The 26,860-nt window shown below is 48.6% G+C and overlaps 3 protein-coding genes and 1 long non-coding RNA gene across 7 annotated transcripts in view; 3 read left to right on the forward strand and 1 right to left on the reverse strand.

The window, feature by feature from the left end:
• LOC142160093 (uncharacterized) overlaps window positions 1–469 on the reverse strand; it is a 19,162-nt gene extending 18,693 nt beyond the window's left edge. For all 4 annotated transcript variants that reach the window (XM_075215031.1, XM_075215030.1, XM_075215032.1 and 1 more), the window contains exon 1: window positions 386–469. The gene's annotated coding sequence lies outside the window, so the exon portion shown is untranslated. The remainder of the gene's footprint in view (window positions 1–385) is intronic.
• LOC142160092 (uncharacterized) overlaps window positions 1–26,860 on the forward strand; it is a 270,628-nt gene that overhangs the window by 37,529 nt on the left and 206,239 nt on the right. The gene's annotated exons all lie outside the window — the stretch shown is intronic.
• LOC142160654 (zinc finger protein 92 homolog) lies at window positions 464–14,880 on the forward strand. The gene is made up of 5 exons (XM_075215515.1): window positions 464–593; window positions 5,959–6,019; window positions 12,599–12,725; window positions 13,565–13,654; window positions 14,402–14,880. The coding sequence occupies exons 2-5, from the start codon at window positions 5,990–5,992 to the stop codon at window positions 14,878–14,880; spliced, it is 726 nt and encodes a 241-aa protein (XP_075071616.1). The 5' UTR covers window positions 464–593; window positions 5,959–5,989.
• LOC142160136 (uncharacterized) lies at window positions 15,734–16,416 on the forward strand. The gene is made up of 2 exons (XR_012693060.1): window positions 15,734–15,979; window positions 16,072–16,416. It is a non-coding gene; the product is annotated as an uncharacterized LOC142160136 (long non-coding RNA).

Here is a 26,860-nt window from a genome sequence, read left to right on the forward strand (position 1 = left end):
ATGTAATGTGATATATATAATAATATAACATGAATATGGAGGCAGAGCTCACTGATAACATATAATAACAGGATATATAATGTAATGTGATATATATAATAATATAACATGAATATGGGGACAGAGCTCACTGATAACATATAATAACAGGATATACAATGTAATGTGATATATATAATAATATAACATGAATATGGGGGCAGAGCTCACTGATAACATATAATAACAGGATATACAATGTAATGTGATATATATATATAATAATATAACATGAATATGGAGGCAGAGCTCACTGATAACATATAATAACAGGACATATAATATAATGTGATAGGATGAGATATAAATGACATTACTGTATAATATATTACTGTAGATAACAGACCTGGGTGTCTCTGTCTCCTGTCTCAGCGCAGCCATTCAGGTACCCGGAAGTACTTCCTGCACTTCCTGTTTGCGTTCCATCTGCTTCCGGCTCCAGCAGACACTTCCGGTCTGGGGATATGTCTATAACATATGGATCATACTGAGGAGGCGGCGCCGGGTGACCCCGAGGACCGAGCAGGAGGCGGAGACCTGGACACCCGGTGATTGTGGAGACCTGTTGTTATTACTGTGACATCATTATAGATGTGCTCGGTGTCTCCACATAGAGGTGATCACTGTACTCTGATCCTGCTTATTATATGTCCTGTCACCCCAATAACACTGCACCCCAGCACCTCCCTGAGACCTCCCAGGGGCGGCCAAGATGTAGGCAAGTCTGTCCCCTGTCCTACGCCTTATCCCCCACATCACCCCTCACCCAGTCCTACCGTTCTCCCCCGACGTATCCCCCACATCACCCCTCACCCAGTCCTACCGTTCTCCCCCGACGTATCCCCCACATCACCCCTCACCCAGTCCTACCGTTCTCCCCCGACGTATCCCCCACATCACCCCTCACCCAGTCCTACCGTTCTCCCCCGACGTATCCCCCACATCACCCCTCACCCAGTCCTACCGTTCTCCCCCGACGTATCCCCCACATCACCCCTCACCCAGTCCTACCGTTCTCCCCCGACGTATGCCCCACATCCCCCCTCACCCAGTCCTACCGTTCTCCCCCGACGTATGCCCCACATCACCCCTCACCCAGTCCTACCGTTCTCCCCCGACGTATCCCCCACATCACCCCTCACCCAGTCCTACCGTTCTCCCTCGACGTATCCCCCACATCACCCCTCACCCAATCCTACCGTTCTCCCCCGACGTATCCCCCACATCACCCCTCACCCAGTCCTACCGTTCTCCCCCGACGTATCCCCCACATCACCCCTCACCCAGTCCTACCGTTCTCCCCCGACGTATCCCCCACATCACCCCTCACCCAGTCCTACCGTTCTCCCCCGACGTATGCCCCACATCCCCCCTCACCCAGTCCTACCGTTCTCCCCCGACGTATCCCCCACATCACCCCTCACCCAGTCCTACCGTTCTCCCCCGACGTATCCCCCACATCACCCCTCACCCAGTCCTACCGTTCTCCCCCGACGTATCCCCCACATCACCCCTCACCCAGTCCTACCGTTCTCCCCCAGCGTATCCCCCACATCCCCCCTCACCCAGTCCTACCGTTCTCCCCCGACGTATCCCCCACATCACCCCTCACCCAGTCCTACCGTTCTCCCCCGACGTATCCCCCACATCACCCCTCACCCAGTCCTACCGTTCTCCCCCGGCGTATCCCCCACATCACCCCTCACCCAGTCCTACCGTTCTCCCCCGGCGTATCCCCCACATCACCCCTCACCCAGTCCTACCGTTCTCCCCTTACGTATCCCCCACATCCCCCCTCACCCAGTCCTACCGTTCTCCCCCGACGTATCCCCCACATCACCCCTCACCCAGTCCTACCGTTCTCCCCCGGCGTATCCCCCACATCACCCCTCACCCAGTCCTACCGTTCTCCCCCGGCGTATCCCCCACATCACCCCTCACCCAGTCCTACCGTTCTCCCCCGACGTATCCCCCACATCACCCCTCACCCAGTCCTACCGTTCTCCCCCGGCGTATCCCCCACATCACCCCTCACCCAGTCCTACCGTTCTCCCCCGACGTATCCCCCACATCACCCCTCACCCAGTCCTACCGTTCTCCCCCGACGTATCCCCCACATCACCCCTCACCCAGTCCTACCGTTCTCCCCCGACGTATCCCCCACATCACCCCTCACCCAGTCCTACCGTTCTCCCCCGACGTATCCCCCACATCACCCCTCACCCAGTCCTACCGTTCTCCCCCGGCGTATCCCCCACATCCCCCCTCACCCAGTCCTACCGTTCTCCCCCGACGTATCCCCCACATCACCCCTCACCCAGTCCTACCGTTCTCCCCCGTCGTATCCCCCACATCACCCCTCACCCAGTCCTACCGTTCTCCCCCGACGTATCCCCCACATCACCCCTCACCCAGTCCTACCGTTCTCCCCCAGCGTATCCCCCACATCACCCCTCACCCAGTCCTACCGTTCTCCCCCGACGTATCCGCCACATCACCCCTCACCCAGTCCTACCGTTCTCCCCCGACGTATCCCCCACATCACCCCTCACCCAGTCCTACCGTTCTCCCCCAGCGTATCCCCCACATCCCCCCTCACCCAGTCCTACCGTTCTCCCCCGACGTATCCCCCACATCACCCCTCACCCAGTCCTACCGTTCTCCCCCGACGTATCCCCCACATCACCCCTCACCCAGTCCTACCGTTCTCCCCCGACGTATCCCCCACATCACCCCTCACCCAGTCCTACCGTTCTCCCCCGACGTATCCCCCACATCACCCCTCACCCAGTCCTACCGTTCTCCCCCGACGTATCCGCCACATCACCCCTCACCCAGTCCTACCGTTCTCCTCCGACGTATCCCCCACATCACCCCTCACCCAGTCCTACCGTTCTCCCCCGACGTATCCCCCACATCACCCCTCACCCAGTCCTACCGTTCTCCCCCGACGTATCCCCCACATCACCCCTCACCCAGTCCTACCGTTCTCCCCCGACGTATGCCCCACATCCCCCTCACCCAGTCCTACCGTTCTCCCCCGACGTATCCGCCACATCACCCCTCACCCAGTCCTACCGTTCTCCCCCGACGTATCCCCCACATCACCCCTCACCCAGTCCTACCGTTCTCCCCCGACGTATGCCCCACATCCCCCCTCACCCAGTCCTACCGTTCTCCCCCGACGTATCCCCCACATCACCCCTCACCCAGTCCTACCGTTCTCCCCCGACGTATCCCCCACATCACCCCTCACCCAGTCCTACCGTTCTCCCCCGACGTATCCCCCACATCACCCCTCACCCAGTCCTACCGTTCTCCCCCAGCGTATCCCCCACATCCCCCCTCACCCAGTCCTACCGTTCTCCCCCGACGTATCCCCCACATCACCCCTCACCCAGTCCTACCGTTCTCCCCCGACGTATCCCCCACATCACCCCTCACCCAGTCCTACCGTTCTCCCCCGACGTATCCCCCACATCACCCCTCACCCAGTCCTACCGTTCTCCCCCAGCGTATCCCCCACATCACCCCTCACCCAGTCCTACCGTTCTCCCCCGACGTATCCGCCACATCACCCCTCACCCAGTCCTACCGTTCTCCCCCGACGTATCCCCCACATCACCCCTCACCCAGTCCTACCGTTCTCCTCCGACGTATCCCCCACATCACCCCTCACCCAGTCCTACCGTTCTCCCCCGACGTATCCCCCACATCACCCCTCACCCAGTCCTACCGTTCTCCCCCGACGTATCCCCCACATCACCCCTCACCCAGTCCTACCGTTCTCCCCCGACGTATCCCCCACATCACCCCTCACCCAGTCCTACCGTTCTCCCCCGACGTATCCGCCACATCACCCCTCACCCAGTCCTACCGTTCTCCCCCGACGTATCCCCCACATCACCCCTCACCCAGTCCTACCGTTCTCCCCCGACGTATCCCCCACATCACCCCTCACCCAGTCCTACCGTTCTCCCCCGACGTATCCCCCACATCACCCCTCACCCAGTCCTACCGTTCTCCCCCGACGTATCCCCCACATCACCCCTCACCCAGTCCTACCGTTCTCCCCCGACGTATCCCCCACATCACCCCTCACCCAGTCCTACCGTTCTCCCCCGACGTATCCCCCACATCACCCCTCACCCAGTCCTACCGTTCTCCCCCGACGTATCACCCCTCACCCAGTCCTACCGTTCTCCCCCGACGTATCCCCCACATCACCCCTCACCCAGTCCTACCGTTCTCCCCCGACGTATCCCCCACATCACCCCTCACCCAGTCCTACCGTTCTCCCCTGACGTATCCCCCACATCACCCCTCACCCAGTCCTACCGTTCTCCGCCATATCCGCCTCCCTCCGTTGTGTCACTCTCACCTGCCCTCCATTGTAACCCCCACCATATCACCCCTCACCCAGTCCTACCGTTCTCCCCCGACGTATCCGCCTCCCTCCGTCGTGTCACTCTCCCCGCCCTCCATTGTAACCCCCACCATATCCCCCACATCACCCCTCGCCCAGTCCTACCGTTCTACCCCGACGTATCCGCCTCCCTCCGTCGTATCACTCTCCCCTGCCTTCCATTGTAACCCCCACCATATCCCCCACATCAACCCTCACCCAGTCCTATCGTTCTTACCCCACCATATCCGTCTCCCTCCGTCGTATCACTCTCCCCTGCCTTCCATTGTAACCCCTGCCGTATACCCCACATCAACCCTCACCCAGTCCTATCGTTCTTCCCGCCATATCCGCCCTCTGTAGCATCGCTCTCCCCACCCTCCATCGTATCCCCTGCCTCCCGCCATATCCACATCAACCCGCACCCAGTCCTCAACCCCCACTCTCTGTTGCATCGGTATCCCCCCAACCTATCACTCTCCCCACACTCTCCATTGTATAGTTCTCACCCCACCCTATCCGTCACTCTCCCTCCACGCTCCGTCATATCATTCTACCCCCATCCCATCCCTATCACTCTCCCCCCACACTCTGCGTATAGTTCTCCCCGCCCTATCGTTCTCCACCCACCCTCCATTGTATCATCCTCCCCCACCCTATCGCTCTCCCCCCATGCTCTGTCGTATCTTTCTCCCTCCCTCCCTTGACTTTCATCATATCCGCCCTCCGTCTTATCATTCTCCCCCAATCTTCCCCTTGCTCCATCATCTCGTTCTACCCCGCCCTCTCTCATATTCAACGCCTCCCGCCATATTAACCTACCCCCTTGTCATATGCACCTCCTCCAGCCATATCTGCCCCACTTTTCATTCTCCACCCGCAGTCATATTGTTTCCTCCCGCCGTCCACTGTATCATTCTCCCTTCCCCTCGCTCTGATGTATCAGTCTCCCCGCGTCCTATGTTGTATTGCTCTCCAACCCCCCCCAGCCCTCAATCGTATCGCTGTCCTCCTGCCTTCCGCATTGGCCTCTACCCACCCTGCCTGCTCAGTTAGCGAAGCACCTCTCTCCTACAATGGCTTCTGCTACAGGGGAGTAACAGAGAGCATGGTGTTGATATTTACCCTCCAGTTATTTCATATATATTACTCAGCTCAGAAATATACAGCCTCTCATATATGGTAATGTCAAATACTGGTGTTATTTCCTGTTAACATCATTTATAGAAATCTAGTCTGACAGTTACAACACAGAAAATGATAGAACAATAAATTATAGTACTCTGAACCCATGTGAATACTGAATTTCCCTCTATAAAATATGATCTCTAATGAACTTTCTGATTATTCTCAGATTTCAAACATTTTAAATAGAAGGTAACAAACGGAAAAATCTTGTTCAAAAGGTGAAAAGTTGTGTAACATAAATTTTTCTAAAACATTTACCAAAGACCCACAAAGAAGAGTTTAGTCTGAGATGATCACTCTCTTCAGACAATCTCCTTACATTTCAGGACGGCAGAAGAAGACCACAGACCAGCACAGATGGTGGCCACAAGTCATATGGCGGGGAAGGTAAACCATCCTGTTCCTCACACCGAAACTTGACAGTACAACAGAAAGACGGTAGAGCACACACATACCAATACGTACAGACGTCTGTCTTCAGACAATATTTTTTTTTTATGCTACAATGATTAAAATCTGTTTTATGGATGAGGTCAGTGGAAGCCCTTACATGGGAAATTATCTCCAATTGTTAGGAAGTCTATAGGTGAGGAGGGGATAGAGTTAGGATACAGGATAGTAGTAGAGAATAGTGATAATGGGATTTGTTTGGATATAGTTAGGCTGCCTGTAGGTGAAAGGGAGGCATAAAGTACAAATTGAGCCTGGTAGAAGAGGATGGTGATGTTGGGTTATGTTTGGATTAGGATAGGAAGCCTCTAGGCGAGGAGGCATACAGTTATGGTGCAGTCTGGTAGAAGAGGATGGTGATGCTGGGTTATGTTTGGATTAGGTTAGGAATCCTCTAGGTGAGGAGGCATACAGTTATGGTACAGTCTGGTAGAAGAGGATGGTGATGTTGGGTTATGTTTGGATTAGCATAGGAATCCTCTAGGTGAGGAGGCATACAGTTATGGTGCAGTCTGGTAGAAGAGGATGGTGATGCTGGGTTATGTTTGGATTAGGTTAGGAAGCCTCTAGGCGAGGAGGCATACAGTTATGGTGCAGTCTGGTAGAAGAGGATGGTGATGCTGGGTTATGTTTGGATTAGGATAGGAAGCCTCTAGGTGAGGAGGCATAGAGTTATGGTGCAGTCTGGTAGAAGAGGATGGTGATGCTGGGTTATGTTAGGCTTAGGTTAGGAATCCTCTAGGTGAGGAGGCATACAGTTATGGTGCAGTCTGGTAGAAGAGGATGGTGATGTTGGGTTATGTTTGGATTAGGATAGGAAGCCTCTAGGTGAGGAGGCATACAGTTATGGTGCAGTCTGGTAGAAGAGGATGGTGATGCTGGGTTATGTTTGGATTAGGTTAGGAATCCTCTAGGTGAGGAGGCATACAGTTATGGTGCAGTCTGGTAGAAGAGGATGGTGATGCTGGGTTATGTTAGGCTTAGGTTAGGAATCCTCTAGGTGAGGAGGCATACAGTTATGGTGCAGTCTGGTAGAAGAGGATGGTGATGTTGGGTTATGTTTGGATTAGGTTAGGAATCCTCTAGGTGAGGAGGCATACAGTTATGGTACAGTCTGGTAGAAGAGGATGGTGATGTTGGGTTATGTTTGGATAAGGTTAGGAATCCTCTAGGTGAGGAGGCATACAGTTATGGTGCAGTCTGGTAGAAGAGGATGGTGATGTTGGGTTATGTTTGGATTAGGTTAGGAAGCCTCTAGGTGAGGAGGCATACAGTTATGGTGCAGTCTGGTAGAAGAGGATGGTGATGTTGGGTTATGTTTGGATAAGGTTAGGAATCCTCTAGGTGAGGAGGCATACAGTTATGGTGCAGTCTGGTAGAAGAGGATGGTGATGCTGGGTTATGTTTGGATAAGGTTAGGAAGCCTCTAGGTGAGGAGGCATACAGTTATGGTGCAGTCTGGTAGAAGAGGATGGTGATGCTGGGTTATGTTTGGATAAGGTTAGGAAGCCTCTAGGTGAGGAGGCATACAGTTATGGTGCAGTCTGGTAGAAGAGGATGGTGATGTTGGGTTATGTTTGGATTAGGATAGGAAGCCTCTAGGTGAGGAGGCATACAGTTATGGTGCAGTCTGGTAGAAGAGGATGGTGATGCTGGGTTATGTTTGGATTAGGATAGGAAGCCTCTAGGCGAGGAGGCATACAGTTATGGTGCAGTCTGGTAGAAGAGGATGGTGATGCTGGGCTATGTTTTGATTAGGATAGGAAACCTCTAGGTGAGGAGGCATACAGTTATGGTGCAGTCTGGTAGAAGAGGATGGTGATGTTGGGTTATGTTTGGATTAGGTTAGGAAGCCTCTAGGTGAGGAGGCATACAGTTATGGTGCAGTCTGGTAGAAGAGGATGGTGATGTTGGGTTATGTTTGGATTAGGTTAGGAATCCTCTAGGTGAGGAGGCATACAGTTATGGTGCAGTCTGGTAGAAGAGGATGGTGATGTTGGGTTATGTTTGGATTAGGTTAGGAATCCTCTAGGTGAGGAGGCATACAGTTATGGTGCAGTCTGGTAGAAGAGGATGGTGATATTGGGTTATGTTTGGATAAGGTTAGGAATCCTCTAGGTGAGGAGGCATACAGTTATGGTGCAGTCTGGTAGAAGAGGATGGTGATGTTGGGTTATGTTTGGATAAGGTTAGGAATCCTCTAGGTGAGGAGGCATACAGTTATGGTGCAGTCTGGTAGAAGAGGATGGTGATGTTGGGTTATGTTTGGATAAGGTTAGGAATCCTCTAGGTGAGGAGGCATACAGTTATGGTGCAGTCTGGTAGAAGAGGATGGTGATGCTGGGTTATGTTTGGATTAGGTTAGGAAGACTCTAGGTGAGGAGGCATACAGTTATGGTGCAGTCTGGTAGAAGAGGATGGTGATGTTGGGTTATGTTTGGATAAGGTTAGGAATCCTCTAGGTGAGGAGGCATACAGTTATGGTGCAGTCTGGTAGAAGAGGATGGTGATGTTGGGTTATGTTTGGATAAGGTTAGGAATCCTCTAGGTGAGGAGGCATACAGTTATGGTGCAGTCTGGTAGAAGAGGATGGTGATGTTGGGTTATGTTTGGATTAGGATAGGAAGCCTCTAGGTGAGGAGGCATACAGTTATGGTACAGTCTGGTAGAAGAGGATGGTGATGCTGGGTTATGTTTGGATTAGGATAGGAAGCCTCTAGGCGAGGAGGCATACAGTTATGGTGCAGTCTGATAGAAGAGGATGGTGATGCTGGGCTATGTTTGGATTAGGATAGGAAGCCTCTAGGTGAGGAGGCATACAGTTATGGTGCAGTCTGGTAGAAGAGGATGGTGATGCTGGGTTATGTTTGGATTAGGTTAGGAATCCTCTAGGTGAGGAGGCATACAGTTATGGTGCAGTCTGGTAGAAGAGGATGGTGATGCTGGGTTATGTTTGGATTAGGATAGGAAGCCTCTAGGCGAGGAGGCATACAGTTATGGTGCAGTCTGATAGAAGAGGATGGTGATGTTGGGTTATGTTTGGATTAGGTTAGGAATCCTCTAGGTGAGGAGGCATACAGTTATGGTGCAGTCTGGAAGAAGAGGATGGTGATGTTGGGTTATGTTTGGATTAGGATAGGAAGCCTCTAGGTGAGGAGGCATACAGTTATGGTGCAGTCTGATAGAAGAGGATGGTGATGCTGGGCTATGTTTGGATTAGGATAGGAAACCTCTAGGTGAGGAGGCATACAGTTATGGTGCAGTCTGGTAGAAGAGGATGGTGATGTTGGGTTATGTTTGGATTAGGTTAGGAAGCCTCTAGGTGAGGAGGCATACAGTTATGGTGCAGTCTGGTAGAAGAGGATGGTGATATTGGGTTATGTTTGGATAAGGTTAGGAATCCTCTAGGTGAGGAGGCATACAGTTATGGTGCAGTCTGGTAGAAGAGGATGGTGATGTTGGGTTATGTTTGGATAAGGTTAGGAATCCTCTAGGTGAGGAGGCATACAGTTATGGTGCAGTCTGGTAGAAGAGGATGGTGATGTTGGGTTATGTTTGGATAAGGTTAGGAATCCTCTAGGTGAGGAGGCATACAGTTATGGTGCAGTCTGGTAGAAGAGGATGGTGATGCTGGGTTATGTTTGGATTAGGTTAGGAAGACTCTAGGTGAGGAGGCATACAGTTATGGTGCAGTCTGGTAGAAGAGGATGGTGATGTTGGGTTATGTTTGGATAAGGTTAGGAATCCTCTAGGTGAGGAGGCATACAGTTATGGTGCAGTCTGGTAGAAGAGGATGGTGATGTTGGGTTATGTTTGGATAAGGTTAGGAATCCTCTAGGTGAGGAGGCATACAGTTATGGTGCAGTCTGGTAGAAGAGGATGGTGATGTTGGGTTATGTTTGGATTAGGATAGGAAGCCTCTAGGTGAGGAGGCATACAGTTATGGTACAGTCTGGTAGAAGAGGATGGTGATGCTGGGTTATGTTTGGATTAGGATAGGAAGCCTCTAGGCGAGGAGGCATACAGTTATGGTGCAGTCTGATAGAAGAGGATGGTGATGCTGGGCTATGTTTGGATTAGGATAGGAAGCCTCTAGGTGAGGAGGCATACAGTTATGGTGCAGTCTGGTAGAAGAGGATGGTGATGCTGGGTTATGTTTGGATTAGGTTAGGAATCCTCTAGGTGAGGAGGCATACAGTTATGGTGCAGTCTGGTAGAAGAGGATGGTGATGCTGGGTTATGTTTGGATTAGGATAGGAAACCTCTAGGTGAGGAGGCATACAGTTATGGTGCAGTCTGGTAGAAGAGGATGGTGATGCTGGGTTATGTTTGGATTAGGTTAGGAATCCTCTAGGTGAGGAGGCATACAGTTATGGTGCAGTCTGGTAGAAGAGGATGGTGATGCTGGGTTATGTTTGGATTAGGTTAGGAATCCTCTAGGTGAGGAGGCATACAGTTATGGTGCAGTCTGATAGAAGAGGATGGTGATGTTGGGTTATGTTTGGATAAGGTTAGGAATCCTCTAGGTGAGGAGGCATACAGTTATGGTGCAGTCTGATAGAAGAGGATGGTGATGTTGGGTTATGTTTGGATAAGGTTAGGAATCCTCTAGGTGAGGAGGCATACAGTCATGGTGCAGTCTGATAGAAGAGGATGGTGATGCTGGGCTATGTTTGGATTAGGATAGGAAACCTCTAGGTGAGGAGGCATACAGTTATGGTGCAGTCTGGTAGAAGAGGATGGTGATGTTGGGTTATGTTTGGATTAGGATAGGAATCCTCTAGGTGAGGAGGCATACAGTTATGGTGCAGTCTGGTAGAAGAGGATGGTGATGTTGGGTTATGTTTGGATTAGGTTAGGAATCCTCTAGGTGAGGAGGCATACAGTTATGGTACAGCCTGGTAGAAGAGGATGGTGATGTTGGGTTATGTTTGGATTAGGATAGGAATCCTCTAGGTGAGGAGGCATACAGTTATGGTACAGTCTGGTAGAAGAGGATGGTGATGTTGGGTTATGTTTGGATTAGGTTAGGAAGCCTCTAGGTGAGGAGGCATACAGTTATGGTGCAGTCTAGTAGAAGAGGATGGTGATGTTGGGTTATGTTTGGATAAGGTTAGGAATCCTCTAGGTGAGGAGGCATACAGTTATGGTGCAGTCTGGTAGAAGAGGATGGTGATGTTGGGTTATGTTTGGATTAGGATAGGAAGCCTCTAGGTGAGGAGGCATACAGTTATGGTACAGTCTGGTAGAAGAGGATGGTGATGCTGGGTTATGTTTGGATTAGGATAGGAATCCTCTAGGTGAGGAGGCATACAGTTATGGTGCAGTCTGATAGAAGAGGATGGTGATGCTGGGCTATGTTTGGATTAGGATAGGAAGCCTCTAGGTGAGGAGGCATACAGTTATGGTGCAGTCTGGTAGAAGAGGATGGTGATGCTGGGTTATGTTTGGATTAGGATAGGAAGCCTCTAGGTGAGGAGGCATACAGTTATGGTACAGTCTGGTAGAAGAGGATGGTGATGCTGGGTTATGTTTGGATTAGGTTAGGAATCCTCTAGGTGAGGAGGCATACAGTTATGGTGCAGTCTGGTAGAAGAGGATGGTGATGTTGGGTTATGTTTGGATTAGGATAGGAAGCCTCTAGGCGAGGAGGATATACTTAGGATGCAGTCTGGTAGAACAGGGTAGGGACACTGGGGCTTTGTTTAGGTGAGAGTATGGTGATGCTGGTTTATCTCTGGTCAGGTTTATTCCATAAATATAGAAATGTGTATCCAGTGACAATAATACAAATAAATTAATACTTATATTCGAGTGCAGAATGATTTCCGCATGATTCCACCGATGAAAAATGTTCATATGATAAAAAAAGACAAGAGAATATATATAGTGTAATATTGCCAATCTAATACATAAATTCTAAATAATATATAATCTTGATAGTGTACAGTATAATCCTCAAAAGTTCACGGGTCCCAAATATTCCGAGGACCAAGTCCCCCTTTTGTGAAAACACTCACAAAGTGAAAGTAATTACTGGCATCATTGTATTAATGTAGAATTTCACGATGTTGTCCAAGCCCCATAGGTGTTCCACTTACAAGAATAACTCTTGATATTAGGCTTGTAAATGGTTACTTTGAAAACTTTTCTCCTTCCAAATGGTAGATCGTCCACTCTCATCTATACCATTATCATATATAAAGAAGCAAAACAGAAAAGAACTCTGGTGCAGTATATAAAAATTAATAAACAATTTATTAAAACATAATAAAATTCAAGTCTCATAGAAACAGAGATCCCGGGTACCAGACAGATGTCATCATATCTCGCAGAACAAAGATCTTAAAGGTCCGGACCAATTGGATTAGATCACCAGGAATCCTTTCCACTCGACACAGCTCACCCAACGCGTTTTGCCTTTATCAAGGTCTTGCACTAGGACGATAGCTAGTTGGGACTTGATGTCCGCGGTCCAGAGAACAGGCTTTCATAGAGCTGTCTTTCTCTTTGTAGACTCATATCGATTTTGATGACGTTGCTGTCTACTTCTCCAAGAAAGAGTGGGGCTGTTTATTGGATGAGGAAAAGCTGGTTTACAAGCATGTGATGATGGAGAATTACCTGATGCTGATATCTCTAGGTGCACAATATATTATCATACAGTGTGTATATAGCTCTGTGGTATTGGTAAGAGATGTACAGAAATACAGAAAGGAAATACATATTGTAATCCCAATTGTAATGCGCTACGGAATCTGCTGGTGCTATATAAATAAATGTTGATGATGATGATGAATACATAGACAATGTGACACATAATTTCTACATGCTATAATGTAACAAGCAGATTTTTTATTACAATCCTAAGGAATCCAAAGGAGGGGGTCATCTCTGCAGGGGGTATGCTCTGCTCTTCCCGCCAAGATTCCTTAGTCTTAGGTAGTTCATAATTCCCTATCATTCATAACTTGTGTATGCACTCTGCGATTCCCTCGCAGAGTGAACCAAACAGTAGGATATGTAACAAGGTTCATTATGATACCACTCATGATGTTATTCCTTCAACCTGTTCCGTGTATTTCACTAATATGCATGTAACTCTGATATAACATATAAATACTGCTATATTTCGACATAACTGACTATGTGTTGCAACTACCATTAATGTGTACTATTTTATAAGTATGCGTGTTTGTGCGAATGTATGGTAAAAGACCAATTACTGTAGCTGCCACGTGTAGTGGATGCGTACGCCCTTTCACGCCGTAGCGTGCCCTTGTACGTCATAGCGTACCGTACGCATCTTTTCAGACAAAGACAACCAAGTTTGCTAGACTTTAATTGAAATGACTTTATCCAATTTGCTGACTTCGACACTTACTGTATAATTTATTGTTGTTATTTAGAGTCGACAGCAAGTTGGGTGTTACAATTGTTGGGCACATATTTTTTCTCTTATCAGTATGTTTGTTTTCATAGGATTCAGTAATATCACCCCAAATCTCATCAGTAAGATCCAGCGAGGAGAGGAGCCGCCTGTGAGTGATGACCAGCAGACAGAAAGACAAGGTGATTATTAGGGGCGTCATTGGTAATAGACAGTTTAAGGAGAAAATAGAACTATAGTAAGATAAAAATAGACTCATTTTTCCCTAGATACTTGTTAATATTGAGAATAACCACCGTGCTTTTCAAATACCAACATTAGGCACCAGTACGACAATGTCCCTGGTGACATTATATTGTATATGGTGGCACCAGAGCTCACACTGGGGAGAGACCATACCCCTGTCCTGAATACTGTATCTAGGATATTTGTATGTTTTATTCAGTGTTTTAAGGTGTCATTAAATGTATTATTTTATCACAGCATAAATATTATATGGCGTTTTAGAAAAGAAGTATTTAATTTTTCGGTCTCCAGATTTATCCAAAACATACAGCTCATAAATGAGGGGAAAAAATGCCGATCTTACTAATTTTCCAAGTTTTTATTAAAAATAAAATACTCTATTAAACTACATTGTATCAGATATGAATGTTAAGGAGTGATCATTCATTTGTGATCTTTGTCACAAAATTTGATCACCTACCAAGTTACCCAACAGACCTTACTTGCACCTTGGGTACAGAAACATATGTATTAACTTTACTGTCTGGTTTTCTATATCTGACATAGTTGACAGAGGACAGCAGTACTGAGATAATAGACTACCGATCACAAAGGAGGACGGGGGCATCAAAAACAAGTTCAAGCCGTAGATCAGGCACGCTCTGATAAACTAATGTGGAAGGTACTTTATTTTGTCCCCACAGACAAATCAACAAGGAAGAACATGCCAGACAGTTGCCTTAATATTTTGGTTCCTGGACAACACACGAGAAAATACGTGACCATCCTACCAAAAGGTTCTCACGAAGACCAAAAAGAGGCCGAAACGCCTTCGCTTTCAATGTGCAGCATGAGTAATGGTGGTCCTCCTGCTGTGTCCACCTCCGAGGGACTGTCTAAAGCAGCTCAGGAAGACAAGAGACTGTTCTCGTGTCCTGAATGTGGGAAATGTTTTTCTAGACCCTCAGCCCTTGCTGTACATGAGAGAATGCACACTGGAGAAAAGCCTTACGTTTGCCTACAATGTGGGAAGGGTTTCAGCAGTAACTCAAACCTTGCGACACATCAAAGGAAACACACCGGAGATATGCCGCACAAATGTTCAGAGTGCCAGAAGATGTTCGCCAACCGCTCACATCTTGTCGCACATTCCCGGATTCACACAAGCCATACGTTTGCCTAGAATGTGGGAGGGGTTTCACCGGCAGTTCTGCTCTTCTTAAACATAAGTGTAGTCACACCGGGGAAAAGCCCTTTATATGTTCCCAATGTGGGAAAAGTTATAGGAGTAACTCGAGCCTTGGCACCCATCAAAAAATGCACGCCGGAGAAAAGCCGCACAAATGCTGTGAGTGTGGCAAAGCTTTCCTTAACCACTCGCATCTTGTCGCACACTCCACACAGGCGAAAGACCGTTCGCATGCTTAGAATGTGGGAAAAGATTCGGATTTAGTTCAGCTCTCGCTAAACATAAGCAGGCTGACACGGGGGGAAAAATCCATATTTGCCCCCATTGTGGAAGAAGTTTTAGCAACAAGACCTGTTTGGTGTCGCACAAGCAATCGCACATGAAAGAGAAGCCCCAGGTGTTTGCAGAAAGTGGGGAGCTCACAATACTTCACACTACACACTCAGGAGATAAACCGTATGACTGCAGTGCGAGAGAACATTTGTTAGCCGCTCACATCTTTTATCACATTCCAGAGTTCACACTGGGGAGAGACCATTCTTCTGTCCTGAATGTGATAAATGTTTCACCACTAAATCAAACCTTGCAGATAACCAGAGGACTCACACAGGAGAAAAACCGTATACCTGCTCGGAGTGCGGAAAAAGCTTTACCTGCAGCTCCGCGCTGGTTAAACACCAGCGTTATCATACAGGAGAGAGACCGTACCGATGCCATTACTGCCACAAGAGCTTCTTCACCAGGTCAGACCTTGTCAAGCACGAGAGGATTCACACGGGGGAGAGGTCCTACGTCTGCTCAGAGTGTGGGAGAGGTTTCAGTGGCAGCTCTGCCCTTGTAAACATATGAGAATCCACTCTGGAGTAAAGCTGCACATTTGTCACCAATGCGGGAGAGTTTTTGCCACGAAATCCTCTTGTGTTTCTCATCAGGCAATTCACAGGGGAGAAATCACGTACGTTTGTCCTTAAGAGAACATGTGCGAGCTAACTGCCAGTGGCTACTCGTGTCCTGTGCACAGATGAAGTGTATAAGGCTCTTTACTCTGGGTTTAGAGTATTGGATAGATCCTACCTACGCAACACATGGCACCGTAAATATTGCGTCTTACATACTTCCCATTGTATTTTTAATATGCCTTCTGTTAGTAAAAACAACTAAGTTCTTCATCATCTCCTCTAATAGACCGAGGTCCCAGAAGTTTCCCGTAGGAGGTTCAACGTCGCAGCCAAAGAGCAAACGATGCAGGAGGGGAGGAATGCGTCAGCGTCATTATAAAAACCGATGACACAGTGTGCTGGTCACCATTACTCTTTACACGGCTCAGGGCTCCATCACCAGTAAGAGGAGATTGGATAAAGTCCATATAATAACACATGAACTCCTATAAATAAATATATATACATACATAGTAGGTAATCGTTACTGAGAATCTCTGCGTTGAAGATGTTCTTGGTCAATGGACAATTCCTTCTTTAATGTCTGTCATACAGCTAATATGTAACCAATAAACTTGCCTGATATCTGTTTCATTGTTGTGACCCCAGAGATCCCCGTGTGTGAGGGTTTTCTGGCGGTATATCTTCTGATATCCTGTGGGGAATCGCAGCTGGCACTGAGTAAAGTGATTTTCACCGTAAACTACAACTGCCGTCATGCATTACATTTACACTTTGGAAGCACTGATCATATATATTGTTCCTCTGTGACATCATTCCCAACTTCTACACATTTTCAGCAGCTAATCCGGCATACAGCTGAACGTTACAGGTCAGGTAACTCGGAAGAAAGTGGGAGAGGGGGGCGGTTAGAGTCCTAAGGCCGCAAAGGTGTCTGTCACCCAGAATGTATAGATTGAGGGGTTGAAGCTCTATGCGTAATTATTATAAACAGGTGTATAATTTAGGGGGCAGGTAGTGTGGAATGTATAAATTCCTGTGTATATATATATATATATATATTTGTGTGTGTAACAGGATGGACCTCCTATGCGAACCTGTCCGTGTTTGCTGGGGATCAGGTGGGCTTTTCTTACCACCATCCCCTTTCTTTATCCCAAATTGTGCCCCTCTAAACGCAGTAGGAGAAGCCTGCTGCCCCCACTAGGCTCCTTCACCGGCACCTAGAATCTCTTGCTTGTGGGTAACGGCCGCTGCTAGTGTACACCTTTGCTGGTCACCTGGGCTGGGACCGCTGACCTCTTGCATTCAGATCAGGGTTGCTGTGGATAGTTCCCCTGACCTATCACACTGGCCAGAGCTGCAGGTAGTGGGCAGAGCGTTGGTACTGGATGCTGGGTCCCAACCTCAGAGCAGCTGGATAACGGATTAGATTGGTCTAATCTGCAGGTCACAGGAATTACAGCAGGTAAGTGTCAAAGCAGGATCTTGAAACAGTGATGTTTTATTAACTCAATCCGTCCTAATCAGGACAGTTGCACACGACAGTTTATGATACTAGCAATCTTTCCAGAAGTTACAGATGAAATAATACATTGCATGATCAAACAAAGCTCTTTTTATACAGATTCTGACACAAATGCTGGCAGGGGGTAACCCAACCCCTGATCCAACCAGGCACCGAAACGTCTGATATATTACATCAGATAATTTAACATCAGGATGTAATATATTCTCTAATCTTGCATTTAACGCAATTTAATTTGCATAATTCATGAAAATATCTAATTGACACGAGATTACCTGCCTTTCGACAGCTGCAGAAAACACATTCCTCCAAACATATGCCTAATTGGGATTTCCTCTAGAAAAGTTACAAAACCAAATAATGACATACTGTCTAAGAAATATATCCCAATACAAAAATTGGTACATTTGCAATGATATAAATTGGCGCACTACACTATTAATTTAAATACATTTATACAAGTTATTCATAAGTGATCTAGCCACAAATTTACTGATTTCTGATACAATAGGCAAATGTTGAAAGAAATTTGATTTGTAACTTCTGAAGACAAACTAATCATGCTAATTAAGGCTTTTCATGTGTTGACTGTGGCTGGATCACGTAGAAATGATTTATTGTAGTTATTTCAATTAGTGGCGCAGCCACCAAATTATGTCATTGCAAATGTACTTTTTTGATAATGTGTTCTATTTCTGTACCAGAAATGTACTGATTCCTGATACAATAGGCAAATGTTGAAGGAAATTTTATTTGTAACTTCTGAGACAGTATGTCATGATTTAGTTTTGTAACGTTTCTAGAGGAAATCCTAATGAAGTCTAAGTAGACCTCTTTCATGTCAAGTTGCCACCACTGGTTTTGGCCTGCAAACACAGCAGGGGGCCGTTACCTTTGTTTCCTGTAAGGCTTTTTGTCCCGTGTGTTAGAACCTGTCTGAACAATGTAAACAGCAAAGTGATTTGGGAGCCCAGAGATTGATGTTAATTTTGCTAAAGTTTAAAATCGCGCCAACTTCAAGTTTGGAGGAAATATCACATCCTGATGTTAAATAGCTAATGTAAAATGTCAGACGTTTTGGGACCAGCAGGGTTCGGGGGACTGGGTTATGTCCTGCTAGCATGTCTACAAAACTGTATGAAAAGACCACTGCTTTACCATGTAATGTATCATTTTACCATCTGTACTTCTGGAGATCACTAGTACCTTAAACTAGTGTATGTAACTGTCCCTTTTAGGACTTCCTGAGCTAATAAACATCACTGCTTAAGGAGCCTGCTTTGATGCCTACTTACCTGCTGTAATTCTTTTGACCTGCAGATTGGTCCCAAATATAATCTATTCTCTAGATGCTCTGAGGTTTGGATCCAGCGTCTAGTACCAACGAGAATACACAAAAAAACCCTGGCGCAAAGAAATATGGTGCTCAAAGTGTGCAGAAAAGAGGTGCGTCAGCGCCTGCAGCAATAGTAACAACACCCAACAACAGCGCTGATTGCTGGCACACTCAAAATCTGCTGGTACGATCCGTGAGATAAATAAAAACAATTTATTAATGCATAAAACAATAAAAGGAAGAAACACTGGCCAGTCTAGATATTAAATGCAATAAATCTCCAACCATAAAAATCAATAGATGGTGGTACATGTGTCACAAAGTCAATGGTGACTACAAATTCATGTAGTACTCAGCCCAGGGTAGCAGAACGGACCAGTTGTCTGGGTTGGCTGAGGAGAAGATGCTAAGGAAGGTCTCTAAATCCTGGTTGACTCTGATTGCAGGTGATAAGTTGAGGAAATATTTTGCTAAATTTTGAGGGGTTTACACAGTGCTCGCCAAAATTTGGAGACAAATCGAACCCCGCAGTCCGACACAATTTCAACTGGACAACCATGTAGGTGGAAAGATACCAGTGGGGAGAGAGAGGTTAAAGAAGTGAGCAAGGTGACAACAGGCAATAGAAGAAAGGGAGTGGAGGAACTTGGAGGGTACAGGATCGAGAGGACAGGTTGTAGAAGAGGAGGTGAGAAGAGTGAGGATCTCAGTTACAGGAGAGTAGGAGCCAAGGGTGGCAGAGTAAGTGATAGGACAGGTGGGGGGTAGCAAGTCTGTCAACCGATATCATTGTGTATGGAGTCTTGTCTTTGAAGCAGGTAGCAAAGTCAAGTACGGTTATGGACAAGGGGGGGGGGAGGACATAGTAGAGAATTAATGGTAGCAAATTGACTTCAATATTCCTATTGACAATTGTTCTGACCCCGCTATCATCAAACTTCTCGCCCTCTCCTCCTCCCTAGGCCTCACTCAGTGGACCTCTTCCCACACCCACTGTCTTGGTCACTCCCTTGACCTTGTCTTCTCTCACCTCTGATCTCTCTGACTTCTCCAACTCTCCCTTCCCATTCTCTGACCACCATCTCCTCTCCTTCACTCTGTCCTCCTCCCCTGCTCCTGCCTCGCCCAAAGCCACCCACACCAGGCGCAACCTTGACGCTATTGACCATACCTCCTTGTCCTCTCTTGAAACTCTCCTATCACCCCTTCCGTCCCTGGTCTGTCCTGACCAGGCGTCCTCCCTCTACAATCTCTCCCTCTCTACTGCCCTGGACGCTGTCGCCCCGGCCTCTACTGTCAGCAGACGCCGCATTATTCCCCAGCCCTGGCACTCAAAACTCACCCGCTTCCTCCAAAAGTGCTCTCGCACTGCTGAACGCCTCTGGAGGAAATCTCGTTCCCTGGTCGACTTCCTTCACTTAAAATTCATCCTCTCTTTTTTCTGCTCCGCCCTCTCCCTCGCCAAACAATCTTTTTTTAAGTCCCTCATTTCTTCTCAGTCCTCCAATCCCCGCCGCCTCTTTGCCACCTTCAACTCCCTACTCTCCCCCACACCCCCTTCTGTCCCGTCTTCCCTGTCTGCTTCTGACTTTGCCACCTTTTTCTCTTTCAAAATTGAGGCCATCAGGCTGAACATCTTCTCCCGCCTCCCTCTTCGCGTCACCTCCCACCAACACCCAACTCTGGTGCTCCTTCGGCCCTACAACAGGTGAAGAAGTTCGCTCTCTCATTCTTTCCTCTACCCTCTACCTGCCCTCTCGATCCCATCCCCTCTCACCTCCTTCGCTCTATTTCTCCCACTGCCTGCTCTTACCTCGCACACCTTTTCAACCTATCACTCCTCTGGTGTAGTACCCCTCTCATTTAAACATGCTCTTATCTCTCCTATCCTCAAGAAACCAAATCTTGACCCCACATCTCTTGCCAACTATCGCCCTATCTCTCTTCTCCCCTATGCCTCTAAATTACTTGAGCGAATTGTCTGCAGCCGCCTAATCAGGCACCTCTCGGACAATTCCCTCCTTGACCCTTTCCAATCCGGCTGCCGCCTCCTCCACTCTACCGAAACTACCCTGGCCAAGGTTACTAATGATCTCCTATCGGCCAAATCCAAGGATCATTTCTCCCTACTCATCCTCCTTGACCTTTCCGCAGCCTTTGACACCATGGATCACCCCCTCCTGCTGCAAACTCTTCTCTCTCTCGGCCTCTCTGGTTCTGTCCACGCCTGGTTCACCTCATACCTCGCTAACCGCTCCTTCTCTGTATCCATGTCTGGTTCTTCCTCCTCCCCCTACCCTCTCGCTGTAGGAGTCCCACAGGGCTCCATTCTCGGCCCTCTACTCTTTTCGCTCTATACTTCCTCCCTTGGTTCTCTCATCTCCTCCTTTGGCCTTCAGTATCACCTTTATGCTGATGACATTCATCTTTCCTCCACCCTCCTCGCTCAGGTATCTGACTGCCTCTCCGCCATCTCCTCCTGGATGTCGGAGCGCTTTCTCAAAGTCAACATTTCCAAAACTGAACTCATTGTCTTTCCTCCTCCCAGCCTCCCATCCCACCATGACCTCTCCATTGTCGTTAACAACACCACCATCTCCTCTGTCACCCAACTCTGCTGCTTGGGTGTCACCCTTGACTCCTCTCTCTCTTTTTCCCCCCACATTCATTCTCTTGCCAAAGCCTGTCGCTTCCAACTACTCAACATCGCCCGCATCCGTCCCTTTCTCTCTCAGGAGGCCACCAAAACCATCATACACGCACTCATCATCTCCCGCCTGGATTACTGCAACCTCCTCCTCACCGGCCTCCCCCACTCCCGTCTCTCCCCCCTCCGCTCTATACTCAATGCGGCCGCAAGACTCATCTACCTCTCACGCCGCTCCTCCTCTGCCTCCCCTCTCTGCCTTGCCCTGCACTGGCTCCTCTACCCCTACAGAATTCTTTTCAAACTCCTCACCACCACTTACAAGGCTCTCTCCCACTCTACTGACCCTTATATCTCTAACCTCTCCATTCACACACCCACCCCCTCCCTGCGCTCGGCCAATGACCGCCGCCTCTCCTCCACTCTGATCACCTCTTCCCATTCCAGAATCCAGGACTTTTCCCGTGCAGCCCCCCTTCACTGGAATGACCTTCCTCGCTCCATCCGCCTCTCTCTTACTCTGTGCTCCTTCAAACGTGCACTCAAAACTCACCTCTTTCTCAAAGCCTACCAACCATCCACTTAACCCCCATCTCCTCCACTCATTCTCCCCTCTCTCCCATTCCCTCAACTGGCTCCCCTTGTGCCTGGTCTGTTTAACCCTCCATTAGGATGTAAGCTCGCTTGAGCAGGGCCCTCTTCCCTCCTGTCTCCTTACCCGTTCTTCTGCTCCGTGTCTATTGCATCTGCCTGCCTGGAGTTTCTGAAGTATCGGTACTTTTGTTTATTGTTCTGTACTGTTATACCCTGTATAGTCTACTGTTTGTACTATGTGCGGCGCTGCGGAAACCTTGTGGCGCCTAACAAATAAATGATAATAATAATAGGCGCCAGGGTTTATTGTATAGGGAGAAGATTAGATATGTGAAATAGGTTTGTTTGTCAAGAAAGGGCATAATAGTAAGAGGAAAGGATGAATTTAAAGTGGATGAAGTCAGCAATAGAGCGGAATCTCCTCCATTGACAATCAAAGGAGCAGGAGCGCTTTTGGAGGAGGCTAGTAAGAGGGGAGTGCCAGGGTGGGCAACTTGCCATGTGTTGTGTCATTGCATGTAACATGTACCTGGTTTTCAGGGAAAAAGTTGGCATGTGTTGTTTCAATACCAGCCGCTGCAGCTCCCTCCTCACATGCCTCCTGCTGTACACCAGAGTTCCCCTTCACATGCCTCCCCCTCCATACCAGCGTTCCCCTCACATACCCCCCACCCGCACAACAGCGTTCTCTTCACATGTCCAGCCCCTGCATTATGTATCCTCCTCTCCCCCATTATCTATCCTCATGCCTCCTCCATTATCTATCCTCATGCCTCCCCCATTATCTATCCTCATGTCTCCCCCATTATCTATCATGTCTCCTCCATTATCTATCCTCTTGTCTCCCCCATTATCTATCCTCATGTCTCCCCCATTATCTATCCTCACGTCTCCTCCATTATCTATCCTCACGTCTCCTCATTATCTATCCTCACGTCTCCCCCATTATCTATCCTCACGTCTCCCCCATTATCTATCCTCACGTCTCCTCCCTCACGCCTCCTCCATTATCTATCCTCACGTCTCCCCCATTATCTATCCTCACGTCTCCCCCATTATCTATCCTCACGTCTCCCCCATTATCTATCCTCACGTCTCCCCCATTATCTATCCTCACGTCTCCCCCATTATCTATTCTCACGTCTCCCCCATTATCTATCCTCACGTCTCCTCCATTATCTATCCTCACGTCTCCTCCCTCACGCCTCCTCCATTATCTATCCTCAGGTCTCCCCCATTATCTAGCCTCACGTCTCCCCCATTATCTATACTCACGTCTCCTCTATTATCTATCCTCACGTCTCCTCCCTCACGCCTCCTCCATTATCTATCCTCACGTCTCCCCCATTATCTATCCTCACGTCTCCCCCATTATCTATCCTCACGTCTCCCCCATTATCTATCCTCACGTCTCCCCCATTATCTATCCTCACGTGTCCCCCATTATCTATCCTCACGTGTCCCCCATTATCTATCCTCACGTCTCCTCCATTATCTATCCTCACGTCTCCTCCCTCACGCCTCCTCCATTATCTATCCTCACGTCTCCCCCATTATCTATCCTCACGTCTCCCCCATTATCTATCCTCACGTCTCCCCCATTATCTATCCTCACGTCTCCCCCATTATCTATCCTCACGTGTCCCCCATTATCTATCCTCACGTGTCCCCCATTATCTATCCTCACGTCTCCTCCATTATCTATCCTCACGTCTCCTCCCTCACGCCTCCTCCATTATCTATCCTCACGTCTCCCCCATTATCTATCCTCACGTCTCCCCCATTATCTATCCTCACGTCTCCCCCATTATCTATCCTCACGTCTCCCCCATTATCTATCCTCACGTCTCCCCCATTATCTATCCTCAGGTCTCCTCTCCATTATCTATCCTCACGTCTCCTCATTATCTATCCTCACGTCTCCCCCATTATCTATCCTCACGTCTCCCCCATTATCTATCCTCACGTCTCCCCCATTATCAATCCTCACGTCTCCCCCATTATCAATCCTCACGTCTCCCCCATTATCTATCCTCACGTCTCCCCCATTATCTATCCTCACGTCTCCCCCATTATCTATCCTCACGTCTCCCCCATTATCTATCCTCACGTCTCCCCCATTATCTATTCTCACGTCTCCCCCATTATCTATCCTCACGTCTCCTCCATTATCTATCCTCACGTCTCCTCCCTCACGCCTCCTCCATTATCTATCCTCAGGTCTCCCCCATTATCTAGCCTCACGTCTCCCCCATTATCTATCCTCACGTCTCCTCTATTATCTATCCTCACGTCTCCTCCCTCACGCCTCCTCCATTATCTATCCTCACGTCTCCCCCATTATCTATCCTCACGTCTCCCCCATTATCTATCCTCACGTCTCCCCCATTATCTATCCTCACGTGTCCCCCATTATCTATCCTCACGTGTCCCCCATTATCTATCCTCACGTCTCCTCCATTATCTATCCTCACGTCTCCTCCCTCACGCCTCCTCCATTATCTATCCTCACGTCTCCCCCATTATCTATCCTCACGTCTCCCCCATTATCTATCCTCACGTCTCCCCCATTATCTATCCTCACGTCTCCCCCATTATCTATCCTCACGTGTCCCCCATTATCTATCCTCACGTGTCCCCCATTATCTATCCTCACGTCTCCTCCATTATCTATCCTCACGTCTCCTCCCTCACGCCTCCTCCATTATCTATCCTCACGTCTCCCCCATTATCTATCCTCACGTCTCCCCCATTATCTATCCTCACGTCTCCCCCATTATCTATCCTCACGTCTCCCCCATTATCTATCCTCACGTCTCCCCCATTATCTATCCTCACGTCTCCCCCATTATCTATCCTCAGGTCTCCTCTCCATTATCTATCCTCACGTCTCCTCATTATCTATCCTCACGTCTCCCCCATTATCTATCCTCCCGTCTCCCCCATTATCTATCCTCACGTCTCCCCCATTATCAATCCTCACGTCTCCCCCATTATCAATCCTCACGTCTCCCCCATTATCTATCCTCACGTCTCCCCCATTATCTATCCTCACGTCTCCCCCATTATCTATCCTCACGTCTCCCCCATTATCTATCCTCACGTCTCCCCCATTATCTATCCTCACGTCTCCCCCATTATCAATCCTCACGTCTCCCCCATTATCTATCCTCACGTCTCCCCATTATCTATCCTCACGTCTCCCCCATTATCTATCCTCACGTCTCCCCCATTATCTATCCTCACGTCTCCCCCATTATCTATCCTCACGTCTCCCCATTATCTATCCTCACGTCTCCCTCATTATCTATCCTCACGTCTCCCCCATTATCTATCCTCACGTCTCCCCCATTATCTATCCTCACGTCTCCCCCATTATCTATCCTCACGTCTCCCCCATTATCTATCCTCACGTCTCCCCCACTATCTATCCTCACGTCTCCCCCACTATCTATCCTCACGTCTCCCCCACTATCTATCCTCACGTCTCCCCCACTATCTATCCTCACGTCTCCCCCACTATCTATCCTCACGTCTCCCCCACTATCTATCCTCACGTCTCCCCCACTATCTATCCTCACGTCTCCCCCACTATCCTCACGTCTCCCCCACTATCTATCCTCACGTCTCCCCCACTATCTATCCTCACGTCTCCCCCATTATCTATCCTCACGTCTCCCCCATTATCTATCCTCACGTCTCCCCATTATCTATCCTCACGTCTCCCCCACTATCTATCCTCACGTCTCCCCCACTATGTATCCTCACGTCTCCCCCACTATGTATCCTCACGTCTCCCCCACTATCTATCCTCACGTCTCCCCCACTATCTATCCTCACGTCTCCCCCATTATCTATCCTCACGTCTCCCCCATTATCTATCCTCACGTCTCCCCCATTATCTATCCTCACGTCTCCCCCATTATCTATCCTCACGTCTCCCCCATTATCTATCCTCACGTCTCCCCCATTATCTATCCTCACGTCTCCCCCATTATCTATCCTCACGTCTCCCCCATTATCTATCCTCACGTCTCCTCATTATCTATCCTCACGTCTCCCCCATTATCTATCCTCACGTCTCCCCCTTATCTATCCTCACGTCTCCCCCTTATCTATCCTCACGTCTCCCCATTATCTATCCTCACGTCTCCCCCATTATCTATCCTCACGTCTCCCCCATTATCTATCCTCACGTCTCCCCCATTATCTATCCTCACGTCTCCCCCATTATCTATCCTCACGTCTCCCCCATTATCTATCCTCACGTCTCCCCCATTATCTATCCTCACGTCTCCCCATTATCTATCCTCACGTCTCCCCATTATCTATCCTCACGTCTCCCCATTATCTATCCTCACGTCTCCTCACTATCTATCCTCACGTCTCCCCCATTATCTATCCTCAGGTCTCCCCATTATCTATCCTCACGTCTCCCCCATTATCTATCCTCACGTCTCCCCCATTATCTATCCTCACGTCTCCCCCATTATCTATCCTCACGTCTCCCCCATTATCTATCCTCACGTCTCCCCCATTATCTATCCTCACGTCTCCCCCATTATCTATCCTCACGTCTCCCCCATTATCTATCCTCACGTCTCCCCCATTATCTATCCTCACGTCTCCCCCATTATCTATCCTCACGTCTCCCCCATTATCTATCCTCACGTCTCCCCCATTATCTATCCTCACGTCTCCCCCATTATCTATCCTCACGTCTCCCCCATTATCTATCCTCACGTCTCCCCCATTATCTATCCTCACGTCTCCCCCATTATCTATCCTCACGTCTCCCCCATTATCTATCCTCACGTCTCCCCCATTATCTATCCTCACGTCTCCCCCATTATCTATCCTCACGTCTCCCCCATTATCTATCCTCACGTCTCCCCCATTATCTATCCTCACGTCTCCCCCATTATCTATCCTCACGTCTCCCCCATTATCTATCCTCACGTCTCCCCCAT

This window comes from Mixophyes fleayi, chromosome 6, assembly GCF_038048845.1.
Source record: "Mixophyes fleayi isolate aMixFle1 chromosome 6, aMixFle1.hap1, whole genome shotgun sequence".
Taxonomy (NCBI): Eukaryota; Metazoa; Chordata; class Amphibia; order Anura; family Limnodynastidae; genus Mixophyes; species Mixophyes fleayi.

Excerpts from the sequence above, each read along its gene's own strand:
- LOC142160654 (XM_075215515.1), top strand. The coding sequence starts at position 5,990 with ATGGTGGCCACAAGTCATATGGCGGGGAAG. Across the intron at positions 6,020-12,598 it reads CAAGTCATATGGCGGGGAAG|ACTCATATCGATTTTGATGA; the intron begins GTAAACCATCCT and ends TTCTCTTTGTAG. Across the intron at positions 12,726-13,564 it reads CCTGATGCTGATATCTCTAG|GATTCAGTAATATCACCCCA; the intron begins GTGCACAATATA and ends TTGTTTTCATAG.